The sequence below is a fragment of the Poecilia formosa genome, unplaced genomic scaffold (genome assembly GCF_000485575.1).
Source record: "Poecilia formosa unplaced genomic scaffold, Poecilia_formosa-5.1.2 Scaffold92, whole genome shotgun sequence".
Classification (NCBI taxonomy): Eukaryota; Metazoa; Chordata; class Actinopteri; order Cyprinodontiformes; family Poeciliidae; genus Poecilia; species Poecilia formosa.
The window spans coordinates 899,986-926,641 of NW_006800031.1; the positions used below are offsets into that span (position 1 = coordinate 899,986).

The 26,656-nt window shown below is 37.5% G+C and overlaps 1 protein-coding gene across 2 annotated transcripts; it reads right to left on the minus strand.

The window, feature by feature from the left end:
* Window positions 1-1,538: 1,538 nt before the first annotated feature.
* gldc (glycine dehydrogenase (decarboxylating)) lies at window positions 1,539-26,358 on the minus strand. Of its 2 annotated transcripts, XM_016674268.1 has the most exons (26): window positions 25,932-26,358; window positions 25,744-25,822; window positions 22,125-22,260; window positions 21,582-21,746; window positions 21,369-21,446; window positions 20,496-20,643; window positions 19,543-19,739; window positions 19,367-19,463; window positions 19,162-19,267; window positions 16,703-16,771; window positions 15,389-15,528; window positions 14,667-14,747; window positions 14,415-14,512; window positions 12,891-12,975; window positions 12,764-12,805; window positions 11,761-11,903; window positions 10,202-10,277; window positions 8,294-8,419; window positions 7,809-7,958; window positions 6,738-6,850; window positions 6,095-6,236; window positions 5,338-5,449; window positions 5,166-5,261; window positions 4,915-5,087; window positions 4,093-4,173; window positions 1,539-2,336 (listed from the first exon to the last, which is right to left on the minus strand). In XM_016674268.1, exons 1-26 carry the CDS (start codon window positions 26,244-26,246, stop codon window positions 2,196-2,198), a joined length of 3,189 nt encoding a protein of 1,062 aa, XP_016529754.1. In that variant the 5' UTR covers window positions 26,247-26,358; the 3' UTR covers window positions 1,539-2,195. The 2 variants fall into 2 exon arrangements, with proteins under 2 accessions (XP_016529754.1, XP_007557910.1); XM_007557848.2 differs by lacking the exon at window positions 16,703-16,771 and having other exon boundaries at window positions 25,932-26,355.
* Window positions 26,359-26,656: the final 298 nt, after the last annotated feature.

Sequence of the window (26,656 nt, forward strand, 5' to 3'; positions counted from 1 at the left end):
AAAATGTCCTCCATTCCAGTACTTTCAGCTGGAGATCTTAGATCAGCGGGAGCATGTGTCTCTAACCCGATTTGAATTGTTATCTTTTTCTTCTTGATGATGGTCGTCTTTGGTGGCTGTTCCTCAGACTTAGAGGGCTGTTCCTTCTCTGCTACATCGACTGTCTCCTGCTCTCCAGCGATGGACTGCATCATAACCTTTGCTTGTTTCAGGTTCTAAGATAAAATCGCTTCTCTAAAACTGAGTCAAGATTTTACGATAATCTTGATGTCCAAAAGAAATGTACACCAAACAAAATTGAAAATCCTGCTGTGAACTGCTTAGTAAATTCTCAAAAGAAACGTATTAACGGCTGCGAACAGGTTGTGATGAAAGTAGATCGATGTGACGAGCTTATATAATGATGTGATGTCAGAATTCTGCCTTTGGAGTTATATTGTGATGTCACATTGTGATGTCACAGTTTCATTTGATATTCAGAGCGGGCTTGTCTGATGGGTTTTTTATGAACATGGAGGATGCGCGCGCAACCTGACTGCAGAAAGAGTAGGCGGGCTTTTAAACCGTCACTGGTTGCCATAGTTACCCACCATTACTTTGTTGTTTGAGAAGGACCTCGCTGCAGAATTTATAATAAATTTATTTACAAATTTAAAAGAAAAACCGCGCCTCAGCGCGTTCTCGAAGGGACGTGAGCCCTAGCTACCTGTATGGGAGGGGAGAGCGGCTGGCAGGAGGGGAGGGGCGCCTAATCAGTGCTGTTCCTCTGTTATTGATCATTTCATACACAAACAGCTGATAGGTATGTAAAATACTGACTAGAAAAAAAAAATCCCCACATCGTTTTTGCGCCCCCTCTAGTGTAGCGCCCCTATGCGCTGCATACAGTGCATAATCACTTTTTGCGCCACTGTGTCGAATCCAATCTGGTCCAGAACACTTTGTTCTGCGCTTTGCTTTGATATTTTCATACACCAAATAAAAATATATATTTATTTTCCCCCCTCACTGTCCAAAGTTAACCAAGATTAAAATTTTCTAGTTTTTGGTTAGTTAAAATGACCAAAATTATTTCTATTTGTAAATGCCAGAAAATTTAGCTGACATTTTTTAGAGATGTTCTTTTGTAAACAACTTCTTTGGATTCCCACCCAACGCAAATATTTATTGCTAAAAGCTCAATGAATTATTGATCTGTGTAATTTAAATAAAGATTGGTTTATATGAATGTTACTGAATTCAACAGAATTTGTATTTTGTTCTTGGAACAGCGAGATGTCTAGTGTCAAATCAAAAAGTGTTTATATTTAGTTTACCTTGTCCGTGCTGCAGAATACCATCACAAGACATTATTAATCAGTAATAAATTACTTAGTGAATTGAAACTATTGTTTTTGGCTCTAATGTGTGGTCCTGGAAAAGTATGAAAACCTACCTTAAAAATTCTTGAATTTTACTCTAGGAAAAGCACAAACTGAATATAGGAGATCACTCTGTTGCAAAGTTAGGTTATAGTCTTATTTCAAAACACGTAAACACTTTACGACAAAAACGTTTAATACAGACATTTCTTTTAACAACATAGAAAACTATTTGGATTAGAAAATGATTCTTCTAAAAGGTTGACATCATCACAACACATTTAAGAACAGCTCACAAACAGATGCATATTAACAAAAACCTACAAAATCTAAATCTCCAAAAGCTCTTAGAAGGGAAAATTTCCATTTCATAGAAAAAAAAAGAAACAAAAAAAAAAACGAACAGGCACAAAGGGAACATTTTTGTAAGAGTTGGAGATCAAAAGATATCAAAGGTTTGTCATGAGACGGGGTATTTTCTGGGGGTGAGCGTTTTCAGAGGTTGGAAAGCAAAAAGCTGCACCCTTTGGTCCGTTTGAAAAGTCCAAGTTGGAACGAGCCTGACCCAAGGCTGGTGCAGTCCTACAGCGCCTTACCCTAACGTCCAACTTTAAGTCTACAGCAGATTTCTGATCCGTTCTAGATCTGAACCGGTTCATGTTTGGTTAGAAGTAATTAACCCCAATCTACTAAAACTCAACACCTCCTTAAAACAACAACACATCCGGTCTTTCAATCATTAGGCGTCACATCATCAGTTCACGGTAGCTGGAAGTCTGAGTTTTTAGTATCGTCCTCTACGGCTGGACGTGGAGACGGCGCTGTGGACTGCGTCTACGAAGAGGCCCGCTTCTCCTCGTACGGAGACTCGTAGACCTCCATGGGTGGGCAGGTGCACACCAGGTTCTGGTCGCCGTAGATGTCATCAATCCTGGAAATGGTTGGCCAGAATTTGGTCTCGGGTCTTATGAAGGGCTGTTGAAAGAAAAGAAAAACATCCAAATCAGACTACATGAACGGTTCCAAGTTTAATCTACATTTTCATTTATTCAGGATAAATGCTGAGGGAAATGAGGAGAGAAAAAAAAAAAACAGAATCCCAATAAATGTTTAATTACAAATTTAAATTTGTTCTATAAACGTAATCCATTTTGAATAATTATCAATTAAATTAACTTCTTGACCATGAAGACAGAAATAGCCTTTGTTGTCCCACAGAGGGGAAATTCAGGAAAACATTATTTGCCATGCTCATCTTTCCGATCAGCTGCTTGTTAAATTTAGCAAATTGATTTGCTCCTCGAGCTGGAAATGGAAAAGTTTTTGAATAGAAAAAAACCGAAGGAGCCATCTGTGGTGATTTAATAATGTCTGATGAGATTCATATAAAAAATATTACATAATTTCTCAGCTGTGGTGGAAAATTGTATCTGGTAACAGATTCAACATAATTTCTGACCAAATTTTCCATTGCCAACTAAAAATCAAAAGTATGAGGACGAATTTATGCCAAATTACATATAACATACTGAATGGTAAATGAAAGTGAGGAGGAAAAAAGGAAAATTCAATGTTTTACATATTTTTTGTAGGGGCTTCCAAATGGGGTCCCACGGCATGGAAAAGTGTTGATCCGCAGCTGCTTTGTAATGACGCGCAACGTTTAGACGTATAAAAGTCAGTCCCGAATTTCTTCTTGGGTAGCAGGTTGATCCGTTTATTAAACTCCAATAAGACAATTCGTGAATAAAACCCAAAAACTCCAAAGTACATGGTACCAGGATTTAAACAGACTCTGGTACAGCAGTCAAAAACTTGCATGTCCTTTCATGTTCAACACCTGCCTGCCTGCAACCTGTCAAATAGTTTAGCCTACAGCCCCATCTAGTGACCAAACACGGGAAATACACACAAGAAGTGTTCAAAATCCTAATAGGACATCCACTATCAAAAGTAAACAGTTCAATTTACTACAGCACCATTTGTACTGATAAAACCAGGGTGGCTTGAAGCAAATTAGCTTTGAAAAACTAAAAAAGTTTCCATATAATGACAAAAACAATAATTTTCAATCACTTTCTATAGCAGTTCAGAAGTTCAATACTTTGTTTTAGGCAAGCAAAACAGACATTATGATGACAGAGCATTAAAAATTTCAGTTTTTTCCACCAAAAAACAGAAATTTTTAGATTAATTTCAAAAATTTTCTAGAAAAAGAATGAATATTTCTGTTAAAGTTTTTGATTTTTGAAACTCAGAAATTTCAGTTTTTTCTAGAAAATTTCTGACATTAATCTCAACATTCCTTAACATTAAACATTAAAACTGAAGTGTTTTTTGGCATAAATTAGCTCCTTTATTTTCCTATCTACAATGACCCTAATACACTGTCATATATTATAGCTCTACATAAGATAAGCATCAAAACTTAAGTATAACATAAAAAAAACTAGCTTTATTAATTAAAACTTTAAATAAAAGCTTATTTTGAAACTGAAAATGCTCATGTTTTTCTACTCATGGAGTCTTAGTAAAATCACAACTCCTGACATTTCCTATGTTTCGCCACTAGATGGAGACAAAGTTAGTCAAGTTTTGTTGAAATCGGCTTCAAATCCTTAAAGAAAAAATATTAAGCCGATGAGTTTATGTTGTTTTAGGTTAGATCAACAGAGACTAAGCTTGAAGGACAGGTTTTCATTTTAATCCCCAGGTTGACGACGACACTCACCAGTGGGAAGGCGGCGTACTCTCTGGAGTACGGTCGGTCCCAGTTTGACGAGGAGATGCATGCCAGAGAGTGAGGAGCCATCTGCACAAACAACAGCAAAAAAACTAAAAATAAAAATGAAAGGAAGAAAAGGGATGAAGTCTGAACTAAACACAGGGTTGGTTCATTTCTCCCACAGTAAAAGTTCAAGAACTTTTCAAGCATTTTTAGTTTTCAAACTTTTCCAGCATCACATCTTAAAGATAAAGATAAAAGTTTTAATTTACTATAACATGATATAATTTATTATTGTATCTAATAATGTCTTCTGATAGTATTCCAATGTCTATAGTAGGGAAAAGATAAACTAAAATAAAACAATTTTATGTTTTGTAAAGTCTTAAACAGATCAATAAGTCATTGTTAAAATTAAGCACACACAATATACAAAGAAAATATTTTTTTTAAATGTCAAAAAATTCCAAGTTTTCTGAAATTTAGCAAATAGAAAATTTTGTTAATCACTGAGGAAAAATTTAAAATGTATACATTTTTACTGGGTTTATGAAAATATCTGTTTTTAACTGTAAGCAAGATTTTTCAAATTTAGGCCATTAATCAAGCATCTAAATGAACTTTGCTACAAAACTGTGTAGTTTTAATGTCAAGCACATTCAAGGATTTTACACAGAAATCAAGCACTCTCCAAACCTTGAAAACACCTCATTGAATTTCAAGCATTTTCAAGGATTTTAAGCAGCCACATGAACCCTGTTAACATGTTTAATCATTTCTTCCACTGTAATGCAACTTTTCTCCCATAATTAAATCAAGCTGGCGCACCTTGAGTGGGTTGATGCGAGAGTCCATCCTTCCCTCTTCGATGTCTGCAATCTCCTGTCGGATGGCGAGCAGCGCGTCACAGAACCGGTCCATCTCAGCCTTGTCCTCCGACTCGGTGGGTTCGATCATGAGTGTCCCAGCGACCGGCCAGGACATGGTCGGTGCATGAAAACCTGCACAAACACAGCAACTTATCCTTCTGCATATGCACTATAGTAACAGATGGGAAAATGATGTCCAGTTGATCTTACCGTAGTCCTGCAGCCTCTTGGCCAAATCGACAGCCTCGATATTTGCGGTCTTCTTGAACGGTCTCACATCCAGAATAAACTCGTGAGCAACAAAACCTGCCCAGAATAAAACAAAAACAACTTTACCATTAAGACCAAGGTCATTTATGGTATTTTTGTGGACATGCTTTACCTTTCCTGCCTCTAAAGAGGATTTTATAGTGACCTTCCACCCTCTTAGCCATGTAGTTGGCGTTGAGGATGGCAACTTCTGTCGCGTGAGTCAAACCTTTTGACCCCATCATCTAAGCAGAACACACAAGAGGCACAGAGTTTAACTTTTCCACCTTAAACAAGTAAAAAGTTATTTTATCATTTCAGACAGACTCAAATCTGACACCATTACATCTAAAATAAGGTTGAAAACAACAAATTGAATCATAGACTCCCTCTACTGGATGATTTAAGTACTACAAATAAAACAACAGACTAGCATGAAAACTGGATAAAACAGAAAAGGTCACAAGACCAGTTTGGCAGCTTTTCAGATATCTAAAAATACTTATCAATACTTCTCTACATCGACTGATATGAAACTCTTCTCAGCCATGTTGTGTGCCCCAATGCAACACTGTTGATTTTTAGCTTGATATTTAAATTAAAAAGTAACTAACGTACACCTTAATTTTGACATTTTTAATTTTTTTTTCGAAGTTAAAAGCTCAAACTCCAGCTCTTGATGACGGTTATCCTGCAGCTGTTAGACGTCTCTGCTTTATCTAACCTGAAGAAGCAAATAATTAATTAGCAGAACTTTCTTGAATTTGACTCAGTTATTTGATTCAGGTGTTTTGGATCAGGGACACATCTAAAAGTTACAGGATACCGGCCCTTGAGAACTGAAGTTCTGGACTCCAGTTTCCTGAATGTTTGGGCCAATCGGTGCCGACCTTGATGTAAGCCCACGAGATTGGAAGAATGGCGCTGGAGCCCCACGGCGCGGCACTGATGGTCCCCAGAGAGCTGCTGCTGTTGACCGACTGCATGGGGACCACCGGGTGGCTGGGCAGGAAGGGGGCGAGGTGCGCCTTCCTGGTGGGGAAACCATTTAAAATGAGACATGAAACTTTTTGCACAAAGGGCCAAAATCTCAAAGTTAAACAAATTCAGGGGCCAACATTTTCTATTTCCCTCCCCCAATTAAAAACCCACAAATATTATTGTGAATTCTCTCTTTTACTTGTAAATAAAACATGTTATGTTTTACATCTGCCTTAATGTTTACAGTCAGTTAATATTTCGGGCTTCCATTATTTAAGTCTATAAAATGTTTTTAATCTATTCCCAGTAACAAAAATAAGAATTTTCTACTATGAACTTCTATTTGGCCATTTTTAGCCAAATGTAATGTAATGTGCTCAAGTCTGTTTCTGAGTAAAAACTCGCAACATGTTTTTATGAGATAGAAAATAAATTAATTAATTAATCAATTACTAAAATAATTGCTAGTTGCAGTCCTGATGTGAAGAATAAAGCAGAGAAATCCTCGCCTTACTGACATAAACGGCAATGAAAGGTTCAGATGGGACTCACACTCCGATGGGCCCCATGCCCGGTCCTCCGCCGCCGTGGGGGATGCAGAAGGTTTTATGCAGGTTCAGGTGAGAAACGTCAGAGCCGTAATCTCCAGGGCGACACAAACCCACCTGAAGCCCAAAGTTAGGACAAACTAAGACAAAAATTCAAATTCAAAGCAGGAGCCATTTCCAGATAAATCTGCCTCAGTTGGATAATAAGTTCTCTGGTGGTTCCCATTTTAAAGAGTGATTTAAAGATGTCCCATGGTAAAACAAATACACAAATTATACAATGTAGACTAAAGTTTCATATTTAAATGAGTAAAACTGTACTTTAAATGCAGTTTTAAAATGCAAAAAAAAAACCTCTTGAGTATTATTTTGCCTAGCTTCTAGTACACTTGAATTAAGAGAAAACTAAGTTACAAGTAACTTTTTAGCACGATTTAGGAGCTTATTTTAGGTCAACAATTCAATAATTATTTGCATTGGCAGGTTATATCACTAATAAGGCATTTTCTCCTGTTAAACGTGAAATGACAGTAGAAGTAGTAATTTTTCATCAATATTAAGGAATTATTGACCTAAAACAAGCTCCTGTATCTCACTAAAAATATACTTTCATTTAGTTTTCTCTTAATTCAAATGTACTACAATATTTGCACTGGGAACTAGATAAAAATAATTGGTAAGATTTTGTGTTTTTGCTAAAGATTTTGTGTTTAGCAGCAAATGAATTACTCTTTTAGCATATAAACTGATGATGGGTCCAAACAAAAAGTAAGTTTGAAACAAGAAGAATAAAAAGTTATTAATGTAACTGGATTTGATTCAGCTCTATGCTCCCCTCAATAACTTCTCAGTTTTACTTAATTTAGTCAGAGCCCTGCACAGCGATCCTGCAGGAAAAAGCACCTGCAAATCCCCAAACTCATCATTTAAGTGGAAAACTTTTCCCCAAAATATCTAAAATATCAGATTAATAGCTAAAGCTCACTTTTATCAACCTTAATCCTAAAAGCATGCAGTTCCCCGCAGCCATAAGAATCCAAGTTTTGTCTCCACAACAGAAAATCAGTGTACTCACCTGAGCGTTCATGTTGGCACCGTCCAGATACACCTGTCCACCATTTTCATGGATGAGATCACAAACGTCTCGGATATTTTCTTCAAACACTCCAAATGTGGACGGGTACGTGATCATCATGGCCGCCAGGCTGGCCTTGTGTTTTTCCACCTGGGAGAGAACAAACCAACCAAAGACAAGTAAATATAATCACATTAAAATCTGTACAAATCACACTTGCTGTCTGATCATCAAACAAGCCGACCTAACAATCTGTAGAGTCTTTGCACTCAAATTTACACCAATAAGGTGTAAAGTATTCACGCTTCGCTTCATTACAATAAAAACTTGCTTTTAGACCAACACAAAGCAAGATAATCTAAGCCATATCACCTATTTGTAATCTGACCAACATTAAAAAGGTCAAGGAGTTTGTAAGAAAGTCGCTGCATGTTGCCGTAAACTCTTTCCAAAGCTCGGTCCATGCATCTGTTGTCGACGCTCACCAGGGCCTTGAGGTGCGCCAGGTCGATGTTGCCGTCTTTGTCGACCTCGACCACCTGAACCTTCATGCCCGCCATCTGAGCGCTCGCTGGGTTGGTGCCATGAGCGGACTTTGGAATGAGGCAGACCTGAAGAGGCAAACACCAAGAACATTGGGAACATAATCCAACTTTCACTTGGTCAATTTACTTATTAATGCTTTTTATTTACTTATTTTTTACAAATGCGTATTGAGGCTTTTTTTTGTTAGAAATTTACTCGTACTTTTTTAGTTTTCTGCCAAAAAAAAAACTCAGAAATTAAAATTAATCTCAGAAAAAAATACAAACTTGGGAATATACGAGTTTCATGTGTCAAATATTTACTAAAAAAATTCACAAGTTTTGAGATTCATCTCAGAAATTTTCTACAAAAAAACTTGAACATTTGTGAGTTTCAAATGTTGAACATTTTCTAGAAAAAAAAAGTTTTTTGATTAACCGTAGAAATTTCCAAATTTTTATTTTTTTTAAACGTTTTATAAGTCGTAAATTTTTGACTTTGGAAAGTTTTTTCTAGAAAATTTCAGATTAATCTCAAAATTTCTGCCTTTTTCCAACTATTGAAGTTCAGGAATTTCCATGTTTTTTCAAAAAAATTCTGAGATCATTAACAAAATGTCTGAAGTTTTTGGAAGAAAATTAACACATTTTTTCTACTCATCATGGCCCTCATATGCCGTCATAGTCCTGTTTTGTGGGAACCATCTGTTGTATTTTTTATTAGTCGAAAGGCTTTAAATATGGGCTGCTGAACAAAATCTAAAACTTTTCACATTAAAATTTTTAGCAAAACAAAAAACAAAAAGGTTTGGTTTTTCTTCCTGCAGTTCTCCTGAGGTTAAACTTTGCAGCTTGTTTTCCGCTGCACTGCTCTCAGCCCTGGTACTAATGAGTAACCTGCCTGTTGGCGGCTAATTGATTTCATCCCTTATTAGGACGACACTTCTGGCGTTTTACAACTTGGTCACAAAGACCAGCGTGGCGCTTAGACCTGCAGGTCGGCCAAAGTTAACAGACGGCCGGCTGGCGGAGTCTTAGAACATCCAAATATGGAGTCTTGAAGGTGGATGGCCTGTGGTTGGATCACATCGCTGTCAGCCCCTCTGTTTGCACTGTTGTCAGATTGGACCTTGACTGTTAGCAGGGATCATTTCGCTATCTAAGATGTACTCATGAGGAAGGAATTGAAAACAAAGGCGAGGAAAAAAAATCCCGCAGTCAGCCATTCTTTAATCTGAGGTCGTTTTATCAGCGTCCTGTGCCGACTACAGCCAATCAGCATGCTGGGATTCTGAAGTCATACCCATAACATGTTAATCTCCGATGTCAAAATGACCTGCTGCAGAGGTCAACAGTAAATCTGACATTCAGGATCTTGTAAAAAGTGTCCTTTGATAGCCATTAGTCAGCAGAGGTCAGTGAATCAGCACAATCAGAGGAACAAAAGGAGATCTTTGCACATCAGATATACACAATCATAAAACCTGCTTTAATTTTCAATCATGCAACAGTTGATTAGTTATTTCTGCTTTACTTTAACCAATTTTGGTCTCTTTATTTGCATTATTTTGGGGAGTAAAATAGAATGATAATGATGTTTTGATAAGACAGCCACTTCACATTCAGCTTTGTGCATCCAGTCCATCACCAAGCTGCAGCCAGGAATCATTATCTGTGCAGAGATGTTTATCCTGGCTCTGCTGAACTTCTACATGCAGCTGTTATGAAGAGTTTTCTGAATGTTTAAAAGTTAGAAAAGCCTGAGACTTAATTGAAAGGCTTAATAAGTATTTAATCCCAATATTCTCCAGATAATCCCACTCAGTTCTGTCTGGCTTGATGGGTTTTTCTTTCCATGATTACACTTACACTTCTGGAGTCTTCTCCCTTGGAGTTCAGGTAGGCCTTTATGGCGGCCAGGCCGGCATACTCCCCCTGAGCGCCGCTGGAAAACACGGCAAACACACAACGGTCATGCATCTCACATTATACTTTATTCTGTCAAAGTCCAAAGAGCAGCCTGCAGTAGCAAAAGAGCAAGAGGACAGAGGATGAACAGCTAGCTCCATGATAAACCCTCTTAGCCAACACTGCTGATAACAGGTGGGTGTGCGCTTTATCAGGAGAAACATGGAAATGTATGAAGCATTTAGTTCTTCTTGTCTGACTGAAGAAACCAGACATAAATAAGATTACTTTAGACTAAAAATCAGCAATAATGCATATTAAAATCAGTCTACCACATCTGCAAACTAGGCAGTGAGAGCTCTGCCTGCAATGTAAATTATTCAAGATGTGACTCAAAATATCCCAAGAACGTCCAAATCTATTATTTAAACTACATATCTGATCACAGCAGATGCATTTGCCCCAAATGACTATGAAGTCAGGAGAAATACTAACACAGAGTTAGCAGAAAATGTAAGAAAGTTTGTATTTGGTTGATTACTTCTTTGTGGCAACAACAGTAGAAATAGATTTTATCCTGTCAGAAAAGCCTGTTTATTTACAACTGGTTTCATGTAGTGTCAATAGTGACAATTTTAATGCAAAGTTGCATTAAAAGGTCAAAAAAAGTGTCAGCTTTGCATTAAAAATGTCATTTACAGAATGTCACTTCATGACAAGTCGTAAGTTTTTATGAAGGCTCCTTCATGTTCATAACAGATGTTATGAACAAATAAAGTCTTAGCTAGTCCGTCTTTTGCATATTTTACATATTTTTTAATTAACCAACTCAGTTGCACTTTCCTCTGGACTACAGTTTTTTTTTTTATAACTACACAGTATTTATTTTTTTAATTTTGCCCTTGCAGTGCAGTATTTTTATTCTTTATTCTGTCTTTATATTCTATCTTTGAGTCTATTTGCTTATATCGCTTGTGACTTTTTCTGCTGTTACACAGAAATTTCACCCATTGTTGGACAGTAAAATAATTTTCTGTTCTATTCAACAAAATCTTCTGACATGCAAACAGGATTTGGAAAGTTTTTTTATGGGTGAATCCTCAACCTATAAAAGCATTTTCCGCACAACTGCTTCTCTATTTAAGAGAAGCAAACAATCTTTTCAACAGCAAAGGATTTACTGCCGTGATGCAATATAAAAATAACCAACCCCAACAAGGTTCCTTACTTTACATGCTTCAAATGTGTTTGGGAAAATGTATCCAGGTTTCACCATTAATCACTATACCTTCTTATAAGAGGTACAATAAAAAAATCTATTGTTTTTTAAATGAGGGTTTGATCCAAACCTCCTAAATGTTACAGTAGCATCTTCATTGATGTCTCCTTAAAGCCTCTAAATTCTCCAACAAAGCTTACAATAAAGCTCTGATGATTTCTTAAATTCCTTCCAAATTGAAACAAAGCTTCTGTCTAAATGATCCACGTTTACAAGCGACAAAAAGCTGAGCAGGCGTCACCTGTTCGGCTGGAAGGAGATCTTATCGTAGCCCGTCAGCTCACAGAGATCCTTCTCCAGCTGCCGGAAAAGTTTCTGGTAGCCCTCAGCCTGGTCCAGAGGCACGAAGGGGTGGATGTTGGCAAACTCCCTCCAGGTGATTGGCTGAGGGAGGAAAACACAGTAAGACGGCTGTAAAAGAAACAACCCAAATCAACTAAAACTAGGGAATTAAATCAGGAAACAGACTTCAATGTCTAATTAAGGAGAGAGTCCAGTCGTAACACTAGATGCCCATTGGCACCACTGGTACAAATGTGGAAAAAGCCTGAAAAAAGGTGACCTATCAAGCTTACTTGAACAGGTTAGGGTAGATGTATGAAGAATTAATGATTTACAATATTTACTTTCTCTTTGGGATCAATGAAGTATTTTGAATTGAAAAGCAGAAGCAGAGCCTCCTGCACAACCAACCAGGATCCCGCAGGCAATTTCTGTATGATAAGTGAACAATAAAACACTTGTCTTTTCCAGCAGCCATTGCACAGAACATTCACCAGTGCTGGAGTACCGGAGCTCTGTTTGGGTTGCTAGGTAACTGCTGACTGTGACTCAACAGTGAGGTTTTTGAAATGGCTCATTTTCCAGACATCAAAAAATCATCCATCTAATTGACAAAAACAGCAAGTTGGTTATTGCTAAGAGTTTGGGCTGTTTTTAGAGGTAGTAGAAGCCCAAATGGAAGTATAAAACCATGCAAAGGTTTAAAAGAAACTGACCTCTACATCACCTTGTATTAATATCGCAATTAATAATTACAAATTGGCAAATCATTTGGATATTAAAAATAAAGAATACAATTTAACAAGTATTGACAATTATTTTTGTGAATAATTGTCAATAATTAAGACAATTATTCACAAAAATAGGAATTTTTCCCCCCAGAATTAATATACTTAAATTAAAAGCTGTATTTTTCTACATTTTCCATGTAAACTTATGCCACTGGGATAAAGCGAACTCACCATGAGTTCAGACGAACTGTTGAGCTTCATAGTGCAGGAGCCCTAAAGACAACAAAGCCTTTAATCCACCATTAGAAAATATATTTAATGTACTTATATCTAAGCATAAATAAGTTTTCAGACTTACAAGTGGTATCATGCTGTGCACCAAGGAAATGTCTTTGTTTTCCAGCCGCTTCATGTATCGAACTATATTTGTCTCGGAGTGATAGCTGAATAAATAAATGGAAAACACAAATATGTAAAGGAAATTAGGTCAGTCAAAATTCAGCTCCACTAAACCAGTCTTCATGGAGATGGATGACGAAGCGCTTTTCCTCATATCTCAGTGACTATGTAGAAAAATAAACGGACTTGGACTTTATGGCTCCAATAAAGATTATATGGTCCAGTTTTAGAAACCAGGGGAGACATGCAGGAGCAGCGTTTGATCAGCCGTTTCGTTACAACCACAGAGTGGCAGAAATCCCTTTAACTCAGAGCACCGTACTAAATCTACTTCACAGGGACTTAGCTTCAGCTCACTTCTTCCTTTGAAAATATAAACTCCAGAAATTTTTCTATGAAAATATGCCACTAACACTTTTATTTAAATGGCTTTAACATCAGAGGTGCTTGAAGAAAAGATGAAAATGTTGGAAAAGTAAGAGAAGAACCAAAAAAACCAGTGATCACATTTTGCAAAGGTACTTGCATGCTTTAAACTTTTCATTTTGTCATTTTATAACCACAAACTTCAGTTTATGTTATTAGTATTTTATACAGCACAACAGCTGGATTTATAGAGAGACAATATTATAGATGAACTCAGGTTATTATTTCAGGAACTTATGAAAGAAATGTGTTTGCACCGGATTTTATTTAGGAGTATCAAAAGTCATAATTATACATGAACGCCACTTTTTTTTCCTTTTTTTTTGTTGAAAAACTAAAAAACCACACTACAAAAACACAAAATCTTAAATACTTTTGGCCTAGTTTCTAGTGCAAATATCTTAGTACACTTGAAATATGAAAAAATAAACTTACTTTTAGCAAGAAATAGGAGTTTGTTTTAAGTCAATAATTAATTCATATTGATGAAACAGTCACCGTTTCAGCTAGAGACACCCAGATGATAAATTAAAACATAAACAAAATACAAAAAAAATGCAAACTCTATTAAGGTAGGAAGTTAGTTTACAGCGTCTCATAAAAGCAGCAAAGCTGTAAAATTACACTACATCTTAGTCACTGTTATACTACATCAGTCACTGTGTCATCCAAAGAGACACCCAGCTGTTGTCAGAGACGCGCGGCGAGATTTTTTTCACTTATGACACGGCATTTTCCCCATGTTACAAGTGAAATAATCGGCCTGTGGAACCGGTACCTTTTCCATAAATATTAAGGAATTATTTACTTAAAACAACTTCCTGCAAGTTATCTTAGTCTTTTTTTGACATGTACCAAGATATTTTCACTAGATTCTAGACAAAAATATTTAACACTGTTCTTTCACTGCATGCATCATCCTCCTTTCACTTATGTTGTTCTGTCACATAAAATCCCAACAAAAAACATTAAAGTTTGTGCTTGCAAAGGGTCATAATGTGAAAAGGTTCAGGGGGTGTGAATATTTCTGGAAGCAACGAGCGAACTGATGTCCAACCTGTTGAAAACTTGGTGAGTGAGGAACTTGCTCGTCCTCTTAAAAGGACTTCCCATGATTCCCTTCACTCTCTCGCCCATCTTTTCAGCAATCAATTCCTGCAAATTGCATAAAAAACTAAAATAAATTTTAAAAATCACATTAAAATCACAATGTGTTCAACTTTAAGTGTATTTTGTAAGGAGATGGGATTATAAACACATATCACTATAGAATGGAAGAAAAATAAATAAAATTTTAAGTTTAACGTACAGCTGAAGATTCACAACCAAAGACCCAGAGCAAGTCATCCAAGTCCCTTTCAGTCACCGTTTCATCCAAAGAGACACCCAGCTGTTGTCAGAGGTGAAAAATTTAAAATACAAATAAAACTCAAACGTTACACACATTAAAGTAGGACATTATTTTACACCGTCTCATAAAAACTCCAAAGCTGTAAAACTATACTACATCTAACTCTCTTTGCACATCTCATACAAACTCAACACCACTTCATGTAGACGGTGCATTAGGAGTTTTTCTGGTTTACCGCCTTCTATCCAAATGACTTATGTGTTTGTTCATTTCCTTGCAAGCCGACATGTTTGGTTTTCATGCATTTGCATATTCAGATGAGCAACAGTTGTAAATGTATAGGTTCTTTGTTGCCGTTTTCATTCAACAGTTCCAATTTTGACTGATTGAAGGAAACAAATTATCTCACTTTTTTGTACATTCCAGTAGCATTATTACAGTCCACCCTCAGACTAAACTGCCTTTTACAAGCATGATGATGTCATGTCAACTGTAATTTCCTCCATTCGTTGGAACACCAAATCCTAAGAGCAAGTTGAAACCAGAACCTTTTTCTGACTTCTAATGTGTTTGGTATTCAACTTCGTCCCCCCTCAGTGACTAAACGATTGTTCCCGCTAAACCTCATTGCCTCTGTGCTTTTAGAAAAAAACAAAAAACAAAAACACGTGGGCACTCACCACTCCCTCGGAGTAAACGCGCAGGTTTATCTGCCTCTGCACGGCTCTCTCCAGGATGTCTTTGGCAGCCACGCTACAGTTTACCTTCAGGGTATCAAAAAACATGTCGCTGTGCAGCCGATGGCCCGCTCTCTTCAGACCTGAAACAGAGAGAAGAAGAGCTTAGTTTAATTCTCATATAGATGCTCCCCACTCAGTAGCTTTAAAGGGGGAAAAAAAAAAAAAAACTACCAAAATGGCGGCTGATGAGTTCCAAAATGTAAAAAACGCCCCAGAAGTTGTAATTCTGAATTGGAAAATCAGAATCTTACTTGGGCTAGACAATATATCAAGAACAGTATACATATTTATCAATATCAATAGATAATACATTCAATAGAATATTTAATATGTAGAATATTCACTGAACTCCGATCCAGAACCGCACGGCATTCTGGGAGATGTAGAGGAAAGGCATTAGCTGCTCAACCTCTCACAGCTAGCTAAGCAAAGCTGGTGGAATCAACTGACTCACTCACTCTGTGTTACCTAGCAACAACCTGCTGGGTAACTTGCCACTGTGCCTCATAACTGCTCAAAAATAGATGCCATGGAGTGAAAATTGTAGATAAAACAGGAAAGGCCACATTACCAGTTTGGTAGTATTTCACATATTTCAAAACAAAACAAAACAAAAAAAAAAAACTAAACAATTATCTATACTGGCCGTTATAAAATGCTTCTGTCATGATACGTTTTTCAGTCATATTGTCCAGCCGTAAACCAATCCTAAGTTCAGATTCAATATGGCTGAACTTAAAAAAAAGTTGTGTGAATTAACTTTTTGATAGTTTGTATTTTTTTATATATGCTGCACACATTGTACAGGATATTTGTGACTATATTCTTTCATATATAGAATAGATGGACGAATTGTGTCTTTTGTTAGAGGTTAACAGAAAGAGTCAAGACCGGTTCTTCCAAGACCGCTCTCTCTAGTGCAAAGACAAATGCTGAATGTTTAGAACCTCAGATCAATATCATAAAACATCGACGGTAAAACTGAATTTATGCTTTTGATGAAATGAGCCTTATTTTTTTGTTTTCATCAGATGCTGGTTCGGTGAGTTTTGCACATAGAGCGGTGATGCTGATACCAATGGAAAGAGCAGAGTTTGCACCTTAATTTTAAAATGTTGCTTGTGTGGCTGAGACAGTGTTGCAATACTGTTGCTGTTTTTTACCAGGCAGGTTTTGCATCCATTTAACTTTTTTTTTTTTAACTGCCAAGTGTTAAAACTGGGTGTTGTGTATATATTTGTCACTGTAACTTACTTTTCCTTGTATCCCGTGTAGATGTAGTAAAACTAGATGTCGTCTCACTCACTTCGCATGTGGTTAATCCTGGCAGTGGACAAAATTTACAGGTTGTCCGGTGTTTTTTTCTTTCCCTTTAAGATTCTTTATGTTTTTAAAAAGCAATTATAATAATTTTCTGTGGTCAGGTTGCAGGTGTTTGCTCAGAAAGTGAACATACATGCGCTCTTTTAAAAGAGGGGACATGTTGTACAAAATTCACATTTTGTATGCGTTTTTGCAAAAACGCATACAAAACAACCAAAAGCCACTTTTTTGTGTCTGAAAAATTCCCCGTTTCAAAAACCTTTTGAATGTAATATCACAAATCATTAATCGCTGTCCCTCACCTAGCAACCGTAGCAAAGCCTGTTACCTAGCAACCCAAGAAAAGCTCCAGGACATTTGGTCAGCTGGTTTTAGCATTGTATGGGCTGTGAAATGGCTGCGTTTTGTAGTTGATTTTCCATTCAAAAACCACTTTCTTTATTCTTGTTGGTTGTGCAGGAGGCTCTACTTCTGCTTTTCAAAGATGTAGAGTTGTATAAGGCCATTTTAAAAATGGCTGTTTGCGGCCATTTCTGTGTGCGAGTGTAAACATTGAGTTTGGGGGCGTGGCCAGCAGCAGCTTATTTGGATTTAAAGTGACAAGAGGCCCTAAAACATCTCATTATGAAACCAGTTCAGAACAGGCAGAATTGAACAGATTAAAATTTTATTATCCAAGAATGATTTTGTGCAAAAACTGTGATGAACATGCCTTGTATAGATGGATGGACCTATTCTAACTTGTTCAAGAAGGAAAATAGGTCATCTTTAAAGCAAAGGACCAAATGCTGTCTGGTGTTGTAAACATTCACATGCAACAAGTTTCTGTGGTCATTAGCAACAAAAACATATTTTTTCTGAGCTGGTTGGATGAATTAGAGTTTCAAACCGAGACAAAGGCAAAGACCAGAAAAATAAATAAATAAATAAATAAATCAGCTCTCACCTCCATCCCTGGAGATTAGAGCCACAGAAACAAACAAATCCTACTGGTTTCATGCCTTGCAGCAAACTTTTCTGTAACATTTACAAACTCCAAGTATCAAATTTCAAGGCAAAGGTGAGCCCAGCGGAGTTAAAAAAAATTAACAACTTAACTCTGCTGTTGAATGAATGAGCACAAGTAGCCAAAGGATGCATTACACAAGAACATTGACCTTCATTTTATCAGAAGCAACGCTAAAAGACAAAACAAGGGAAAAAAACGTCAAAAGCTCCCAGCAAGAACAGATGCTGATGAGGGTGAACCAGGAAAAATCGTTTTTCAGGCGCTTGAAGTTCAAAACCGGTGGGATTTACGAATTATTGTGTTCAATACGTAGTACCAACAGTGTTTCTGCATGTTTCACTTTCACATGGCTGTTCAGTACCACATGTTAATGTAATTAGATAAAAAGCTACAGAAGAGCAAATAATCTATTTTTCTTTGTTTAATATGCCAGTCGGTTATATACGGGTTGGTGTCAAATCTCAAATTATTCCCACTTTGAATTCTGACTATTAATTTCTTCCATCCATATAAAGTTGCTTATTTCAACTTCTAAGTAAAAGTGGATCACACAATTAAATCACATCCTTTAGTCAGTCAAGCAGTGCCAAAAGATAAAAATATTTCCTTTTCCAATGACGTTGAGCTGGACACCAACTTACCCATAACCCTGGACAAGCAGGTATTGATGGATTGACTGATTAATGGAAAATTGAGAGTCCAACTCCAATAGCAAGATGGTTTTAAAATCTCCATCACCATGGCAATATTTGGAAAATTCTGTATTTCCTAAAACTATAGTTGTTATAAGTTTGGACAGATTGTGAGTTGGCTTAGGATTTAAACTCCTGTATTTTTGAAGAAACAAAATTGATTGAAAAGCCCAAATAGGTGAGAAGTGATCACACAGCCTGAATTTGAGATGCTTCATCGTGAACAACTTGTTTATCCCAACGTAGCAAAAATTCAACAAACCAGGACATCAGTAATCATAAGAATCCAAATAAAATGTGATATGAGCCCAAAATACTGTCTCAAAGTCTGTTTTTAAAATAAATGTTGGGCTTTGACTATCAAATAAACTCCAGTTTCATTATGAAGTAAACAGATCTCACTGACTGATCTGATTAAGCTTTTATTCTTTATTACAAAACTGCATTATCACTTCACATCTGCATCGACCGAATCTTTGAACATTTTTTTATACCAAAACACTTTAATGGTTTACCCTCCAATAAAAAAACTCAATAGGAACTTGTAAAATCTTTATGGTGAAACACAGAAACTTGGATTCACAACAAAATGGTCACAAACTCACTAAAATAAACTAAAATGTTAATGTTTTCTCATAGTATCTAATCAATTTTCACAGCATAACTAAACCACTGCAGTGAGAAATTACCTTCAGCAAGGATCAGAGCAGCACTGTGTGTCCTCTCAGCAATGTGTTTAAGTCCTTGTGGGCCCTGATACAGGGCATACATGGCTGCCATGTTGGCAAGCAGAGCCTTCAAGAAATAGAGATTATTTGCAAGCAAAATACAAAAATGTTAACCTTTGTGTAAAAAATTTTAAGCAAGGTTGAACAAAAGTGAGCGTGGTCATACTTGGGCGGTGCAAATGTTGCTGGTTGCCTTGTCTCTGCGGATGTGTTGCTCTCTGGTCTGCAGTGCAAGACGATACACTTCCTTCCCTGCTGCATCCCTGTAATTTTTTTTTTTAATGCCAAATTAAAACCAAACGTCTTTTAAAAGCCAATTTAAAAATCAAGGTTGGTTCTCACCTGGTGACTCCAACCATTCTGCCAGGCATCATCCGGACCAGGTTGTCCTTAACGGCGAAGAAGGCGGCGTGTGGGCCGCCGTAGCAGAGTGGGACCCCAAACCTCTGGGAGCTACCCAGTGCAATGTCCACTCCGAACTCTCCAGGGGGGCGGAGAACGCAGAGGGCAAGCAGGTCAGTGGCACAGCAAGCCATGGCCTGAGGAAAAAAACAAAACACCACATGGATTCAGACAGAGCCATTGTTGAGCAAAATAAAAACTCTTTTGTCTGTAGGGGTCGAGCCAAGAGGGTTCCAGTGGAGATTTTTTCAACCTGGAAGTCAAAACTTTCACAGATTTAATTTGAGAAATTCCCCACTGCTTCTGTAGTCCATTTCAAACAAAACCTCACTATGAATTTAAGTGATAAATGGGTTCAAAAGGATTTTTACACTAGAGTCACATTCATAGCGTACATACATCCAGAATGGTAGGTAACCAGGTGTTGAGTGCCCAAAGGTACATCCACTTGTAAAAGGTGAGAAAGTTGATATAAACAATTTTCAGATTTCAAGACATTTCTTCCCAGTGCGCCACAAGCATCCCATCTAACATCAAATTATGACAACAAACAGAAACATCTTAGTAAAACAAAATAAGGAATACAGTCCAGAAACACACAATTTGTACTATATTCTCTTTCCAAACTAATCAAGATATTAAAGACATTTCAGTTCAACTCCAAACTGCATATCTGTGACCCAAACACAGCTAGTAGTCACAACATAAATACCCTTTAAAGTATACATGTGTGTCATCAACAAAAAACATCATTATTCTGTTTAAAACCAGTCAATTTAGACACTTTTACACTGACAAGAAGAAGCAAACCAAAGGTTTCTCTTTGCAACCAGTCCCCAGACTCTTATCACAGGATAAACCTGTGGTGTTTTATGCGATTAAAGTGCCCTCACCCCTCCCTTGTGAGCTCTGTCCACGAGGGCAGTGAAGTCCTCCACCCTGCCATCAGTGTCTGGATACTGGAAGAGCACACCGCTCACATCCTTCCCACTGAAGTCCATCTCATGAGGCAGCTTCAGAACAGTTTTCACTCCAATATAGCTGCACACAGAGAAAGCTTGAGGTAGATTATTGGTGTCCAAACCTTTTGCACAAAATACCCAAGTGGTAAGCATTCAGTGGCCAACGTTTTCTTCTTCCCTCCAATTTAAAACCAATAAATATTATTGTGAATTATCTCTCTTTTACTTGCACAACAGTAAATAAAACATGTAGTGCTTGGGCTCAACTCTAAAATGTTTTTAGTTTATTCCCAGTAACAAAAATAAGAATTTTCTCCTACAAACGTTGCTATTTTTAGCCAAATGTAAAGGATGGGTGTGCCCAAGTCTGTTTTTCAGTAAAAACTAGCAAAATGTTTTATGAGATAAAAATCAAAGCAAAAAAAAAAAAAGTTACTAAAGAAAAATTATTTACATTTTCAGTTTGAGAAGATATATATATAAAAAAAAACAAAAAGACGCAAATAATTTTGGAAGGCCACTTTTGTGCCATTCTTGAATTACAGTCGCACAAAATTCATCCAAGGGCCACAAATGGCCCCCGGGTCTGATGTTGAACACCTCTGAGGTAGATTTAATGTTTAAGACTCCTGACATGTGTCAAGTTTAATTTTATTTGTGTAGCACATTTGGGCAACAAAGCAGTTCAAAGAACTTTACAACATAAAAACCATCACCAATTGTGATTGTATAATTAAAGTTTCTTTTCTAATTGATTGTACTTCACTGTTTTCAAACGAGTAAATAAAGGTTTACAGGACATACTTGGCTCTGGTCTGCACCACTGCAATGGTCTGAGGATGGCAGCGCGGGTCAATGTAGAACGTTCGTCTTTTGTTCTGTCTGTGGGAAACAAAACCAACCAACTGAAGTGTTCATAACCAAAGCTACATCTTTATTTATTAACTTTTTAAGCAACTCATAAAACTTTGTATTCCGAGTATTTTTAAGTTTTCCTACAGGCTGGAGTTTGTCTACCTGTTGCAGAGCTGCATGGCCTCTGCAGCCGCCGTCCCCTCATCCAGCAGGGAAGCGTTGGCGACAGGCATGCCTGTGATGTCACAAATCATCGTCTGATAATTGAGAAGGGACTCCAGGCGGCCCTGAGAGACCTCCGGCTGGTAAGGCGTGTACTGAGTCACCCTGAGGACAAAGACCGGCTGTGAATCAAGTGAACGAGTTCGGACACAAGGACAATAGGCCAAAGTTGCTGTTAATCAAGGGAGCGGGACGGCCAGAGGAATGCATTGTGCGTCTCCTCATGGACAGGGGGTTTGGATAAAACATGGCTGGCTCAGATTTGGCTGCATGAGAATCTTGTCAAGCAGAAAGCTGGACAGAAGTACATCACCTGCTTCAACATGAGGCAAATCACAAGTCCTCAGATTGAAGGCACGTTATGCACAACGATTAAACTTCAGGCAAGTAACCCAAACTTAAACCAATTAGATATTTGTGATCACAAGACACCCGCCTCACGGACCATCCTTGAGGTTTCTCTGGTCGTCTGAGGACACTCACCAGCCGGCGTTCTCCAGGAGATTACGCTGGATGGGCGGTGGCATCGAGCAGTTGTAGTAACCCATACCGATGTAGGACCTCCAAACTTTGTTCTTTGACGCAATCTTCTGCAAAGCCTCCAGAACCTCATTTTCACCTAAAAAAAATAAAATAAAAATAGTGGTTGCACATCTTCTGCCAAATATCATATGCATGTCACACAGCACAGCAAATGAGGGCATAGTTTTCTATAAAAAATATACATCTGTTGGTTTTATACAGGAGCACTGAATTTACAATATTACATATTATTACTCATTAACCTTAAAACCAGAGTTAGGTAGTAACTAGTTACATTTACGAGTATTTTTGCTACACTGTACGTTTTACTTTTACTTCTAATTTTATTATGAAGTATTTATACTCTTACTTACTTGGTGTCAGAGTTGGGTAGTAACTAAGTCTAAGTTTATACAAGACCAAAACCTTTTGGCCAACATGTGGAATAAGGCGCTTTAATCAGAGGAACCCATAGCTGGATATTTTTGGCCTCCAAACCAATGCTAAACGTAAAAGGCCTAGTCAAAGCACAGATCTAAAATCAATGTAAAATCCATGAAATGAGTCAATTGTTTGTTCAAGAACCCATCTCTACAGACATACTCTGTACTTCAAGCAATACTTTTTTTTTCCAGTAATAAAAAATAAGACATTCTTATCCAGATAAGAATTTAGATTCATCATTATCAAAATAAATTCAAATCAATGATGTTTGAAGAAAAAAACATTTAAATAACTCCCAAAAATAGTTTTATTATACAGTTTGTACAATGAGAAATATCAGTAAATTTGAAAACATGATTAAATCCAGGTAATGTGAAGTCTTATAATAATAATGCATTTTATTTGTCAGCGCCTTTCAAGACACCCAAAGACACTTTACAACATTAAACAATAAATCGCACTTTTTTGTGTGTCCTACATAAATGATTTTCAGGTGAATTATTTGTTTTTGTGAGGCTGTAGTCGCTCCGTCATAAACTCACAGCCATACAGTTACTTGGAAAAAGTAGCAACAAATAGTTCTCATCATCACTTTCTAAAATAACAGGGAACCATCTGCTGGTGTTTTATTTATCCACATCTACATGCAGCAATCAATCATCCACTAACAGATGACACCTGTGGCTTCTTTCCCAGTTTTGCTTTCCTTTTTTCTGAGACGTCGTCGGGAAGTTTCTGCGAGTGAACGACCCGCCTCGGATTCCTCCAGCCTTCCCATCTGCCTAGCAACTACAAGGAAATGGACAATACCGCCCAACTGCTCCAAAAGCCCGGACTACTCCTGTTTTTCAGAAAAGAAATGCAAGAAACTACTCCTCTGTGGTGGACAACTGGATATTTACAGCTTTTATTTAAGAAAAAAAAGGCAGTTCACATTAAGCTCTGCAGATTTACATCCAAACTAGAATGAAACATTTGTATATTTTTTTAATAAGTGGATGCTCATTTTGTCAAACTGCTTTCCAATGCTTCCAGAGTTTTGCAGGGCATAATAAAAAGCCTGATTCAGGAGCGTCCAGGAGGGCTATTGTTGCACAGAGAATCCGTAGCTGGATTTGCAGAGCAAAGCCCTTGAAAGCTGAACAAGCAGAAAAACCGGCACAGCCTCCAGTTTTCTCCTTCAGCTTGGTTTGCTGCGTTATGAAACCCGACAGTCAAGATGGGTTGACTGGGTCACTAAAAATAAATTTTAAAAATCCAAATAAAATTCTGTTTTAGCAACATCTGTAAACTTACTAAAACATAACAGAGACTACTCGGAGGTGGGCGTTGCTGAAGTTTGATATTTTAGAGTTTGTGACCAATTAATTCACACCTAGTAAATCTTTAATAGAAAATGTTTTTTCTGCATTTTTCCAACCCAAGGTATAGCTATGCCACAAATGAGTCAGATTTGTAAAAATAAATAAATCTATAAATAATATATAAAAGAAAAATCATTTTTCCGAAACAGTAAAAATGTTTTATTATATTGTTCCTAAAACTGAAAGTACTTTTAAACGACATGCCAGAGAAAATGTTCTAGGCTGTAAACGTTACCCCCTCCCCCACCTGTTTCTGTGCACTCCTCCTGATCAGCTGGCTAAAAGAACACTGTTGCACTTTATATCTGCTTACATGGAAGATAAATTAAGACGTATAAAAATATTTCCATCCAAAAACCACAGACTGAATGTGAAAAAGAGAACAGCAATAAAGAATAATATTCAGTGCAATAAGCAATTAAAAATTAGGACTACATTAAATAGTGATGGTGCTTTTTTGCTTATCGCTACACATCAAAATAATAAGACAAAAAACATTATCAATAAATATAATATTTTTTATGGTTTTTAAGCAGAATCAGAATAAAAATATTTTTATGTTTTTTAAATTAAAGCATTTAAACAGTTTTTTTGTCAAATACGAAATAAAAAGTCATGATACAATAAAAAAAAGAAACTGTAGTATTTATAAGCAGTGTTGCCAAACAAACCAAAGAAAACCTTCCTGTCACTAAAATCAAAACTCTAATCACATATAATTAAAAAAATGTGACAAGTAAACAAATTAACACTTTAAAAAATTATTTTAAAAAAACACTACCTACTTATTCCTGTAAGAGAATTTAAAAATTTTGGACAAAAAATTATTTGGGTCATTATTTTAGGAAGTTGACAGTATTGAATATTTGTGATTTATCGCTTTTTGTGCATGTAATTTATTCTGAGAAATTCCCACAGCATGATGCTGCCACCAGCATGTTTGGCAGCTCTTGGCCTCTTTAAGCTCTAATAAGACTTAGAACATTTAATTTCCTTTGGGAACAATAAGTATGTATGAATTGGCAAATTAACTCAATATTTTTTCTGCTCAAGACTTCTTCGCATGTTAATTTAAGTATTTTATTTGTCATGGATAGTTTTTAACCTTATTTTCCAATTCTATGTATAACTTTATGCCATTAAAGTTGTTTTGATCAGAACTCAATGGCAGATGATTTGGTTACATTTGTGTATAAAAACAAGCTCTCATTAATTTCCTCATCATTTTAAAAAAGATAATGGACAAAATGTTGGGCTTCTCATAATGTTTCACTTCCTTACAAAACAAACTTTTGGAAATAAGCTGCATCCTGACGCAGAAACACGGAGCAGAAGAGGAGAGAAAACATCGAGGTCAGTCTGTGAAGCAGATCACACTGAAGTCACCTTATTAGGAACCCCCTCGGCTGTGATGTAATGTGAACGCTGCAACCAGATTAAACTGGACTTGGGACCGGAGCTCAGAGCTAAACTTTACACTCCAGTTGCCATCCTATGAGCATCGGCTTCCCATCAGGAGATTGGTGCTGCTCGCCGAGTTTCGCAAAAACAACTCCTAATATGTTCAAAGGAAGACTTAACACACAATAGAGGTGCAACCTACATTTCAGCCACTCACTTGGCTTCATTGGATGAGGGGAGACTGAGCCGTGCACAGTAACTACTGCTGACTGAGACAAAGAAAACTACCATTTTCTGCCTGTAAGAAACTCGAAAATGTTCACAGATTTAAAATCCAAAGGGGAAATGTTGTGAAATAAACCAAAACTTACAGATTGGGTCATCCATCTTCAAATTGCGCTGAATGCGGATGGAGGATGGAACTGTGTTTTCGATCAACTGGGCGACTGACTGCGAACAAAAGCATTTCAATGAATTAAAGGCGCGCAATAAATAAAGAGTGTAACTTAATGCGATTAATATGAAAGCCCAATAAATATGATCAAATGGATAATCTTACCTCGAGTCCCAAAACATCCAGCATTTCTCTCTTCTCCCTCTCACCTGGACCGATGTGCCTCTCTGCAAAGTCATCGTGCCGGGGTAAAATCCGCTCGATCTGCCTGGAGGAGGCGGCTGCAGACGTCCTCAGACCCCGGGCTCCTGCTCCTGCTGCCGCTGCTGCTGTTGTTAGGGACGCTGAGCTGCGCTGGAGCCGGATCCTGCTCTGAAGTTTCCAAACCACGCGGCTCCTGTCGCTCAGATGCCTGCACGGTGCGCTCGGATGCACCGACTTGGCCACAAAGACCCTCCAAGACTTGGCGCAGCTCTGCATCTCCGACTCAATGTGCCGAAAAAAACCAGCGAAGCTCTATTATTCTCCTCCTTTCCCCTCAGAAGAGGTTCCCTCCGCTGTGCGGGGAGATACGGCACACTTTATACTATTGCACAGTTGCACAAGAGCGGACCAATCAGCGCGGAGATGCTGCGTGACGCAGTGACGAGCCCCAGCAAAACAGCTGCTAAACTTTCTCACGTGCCAACCCCCAATGACCAAAAGAAGAGGAAAGAGGAAATGTGTCGCTAAAGTGACCTTTGAATCTGATTTCGGTCTAAAGTTCTCCTGGACTTTGGTGCGATCACTGATCACTGATGCTAATAAATGTGCGCAAAAGAGATTTTATAGCGCCAACTGACAGATTTTCATCGCCTCATAATCAAGGGGCGGGAAGTTAGGGCAATTCC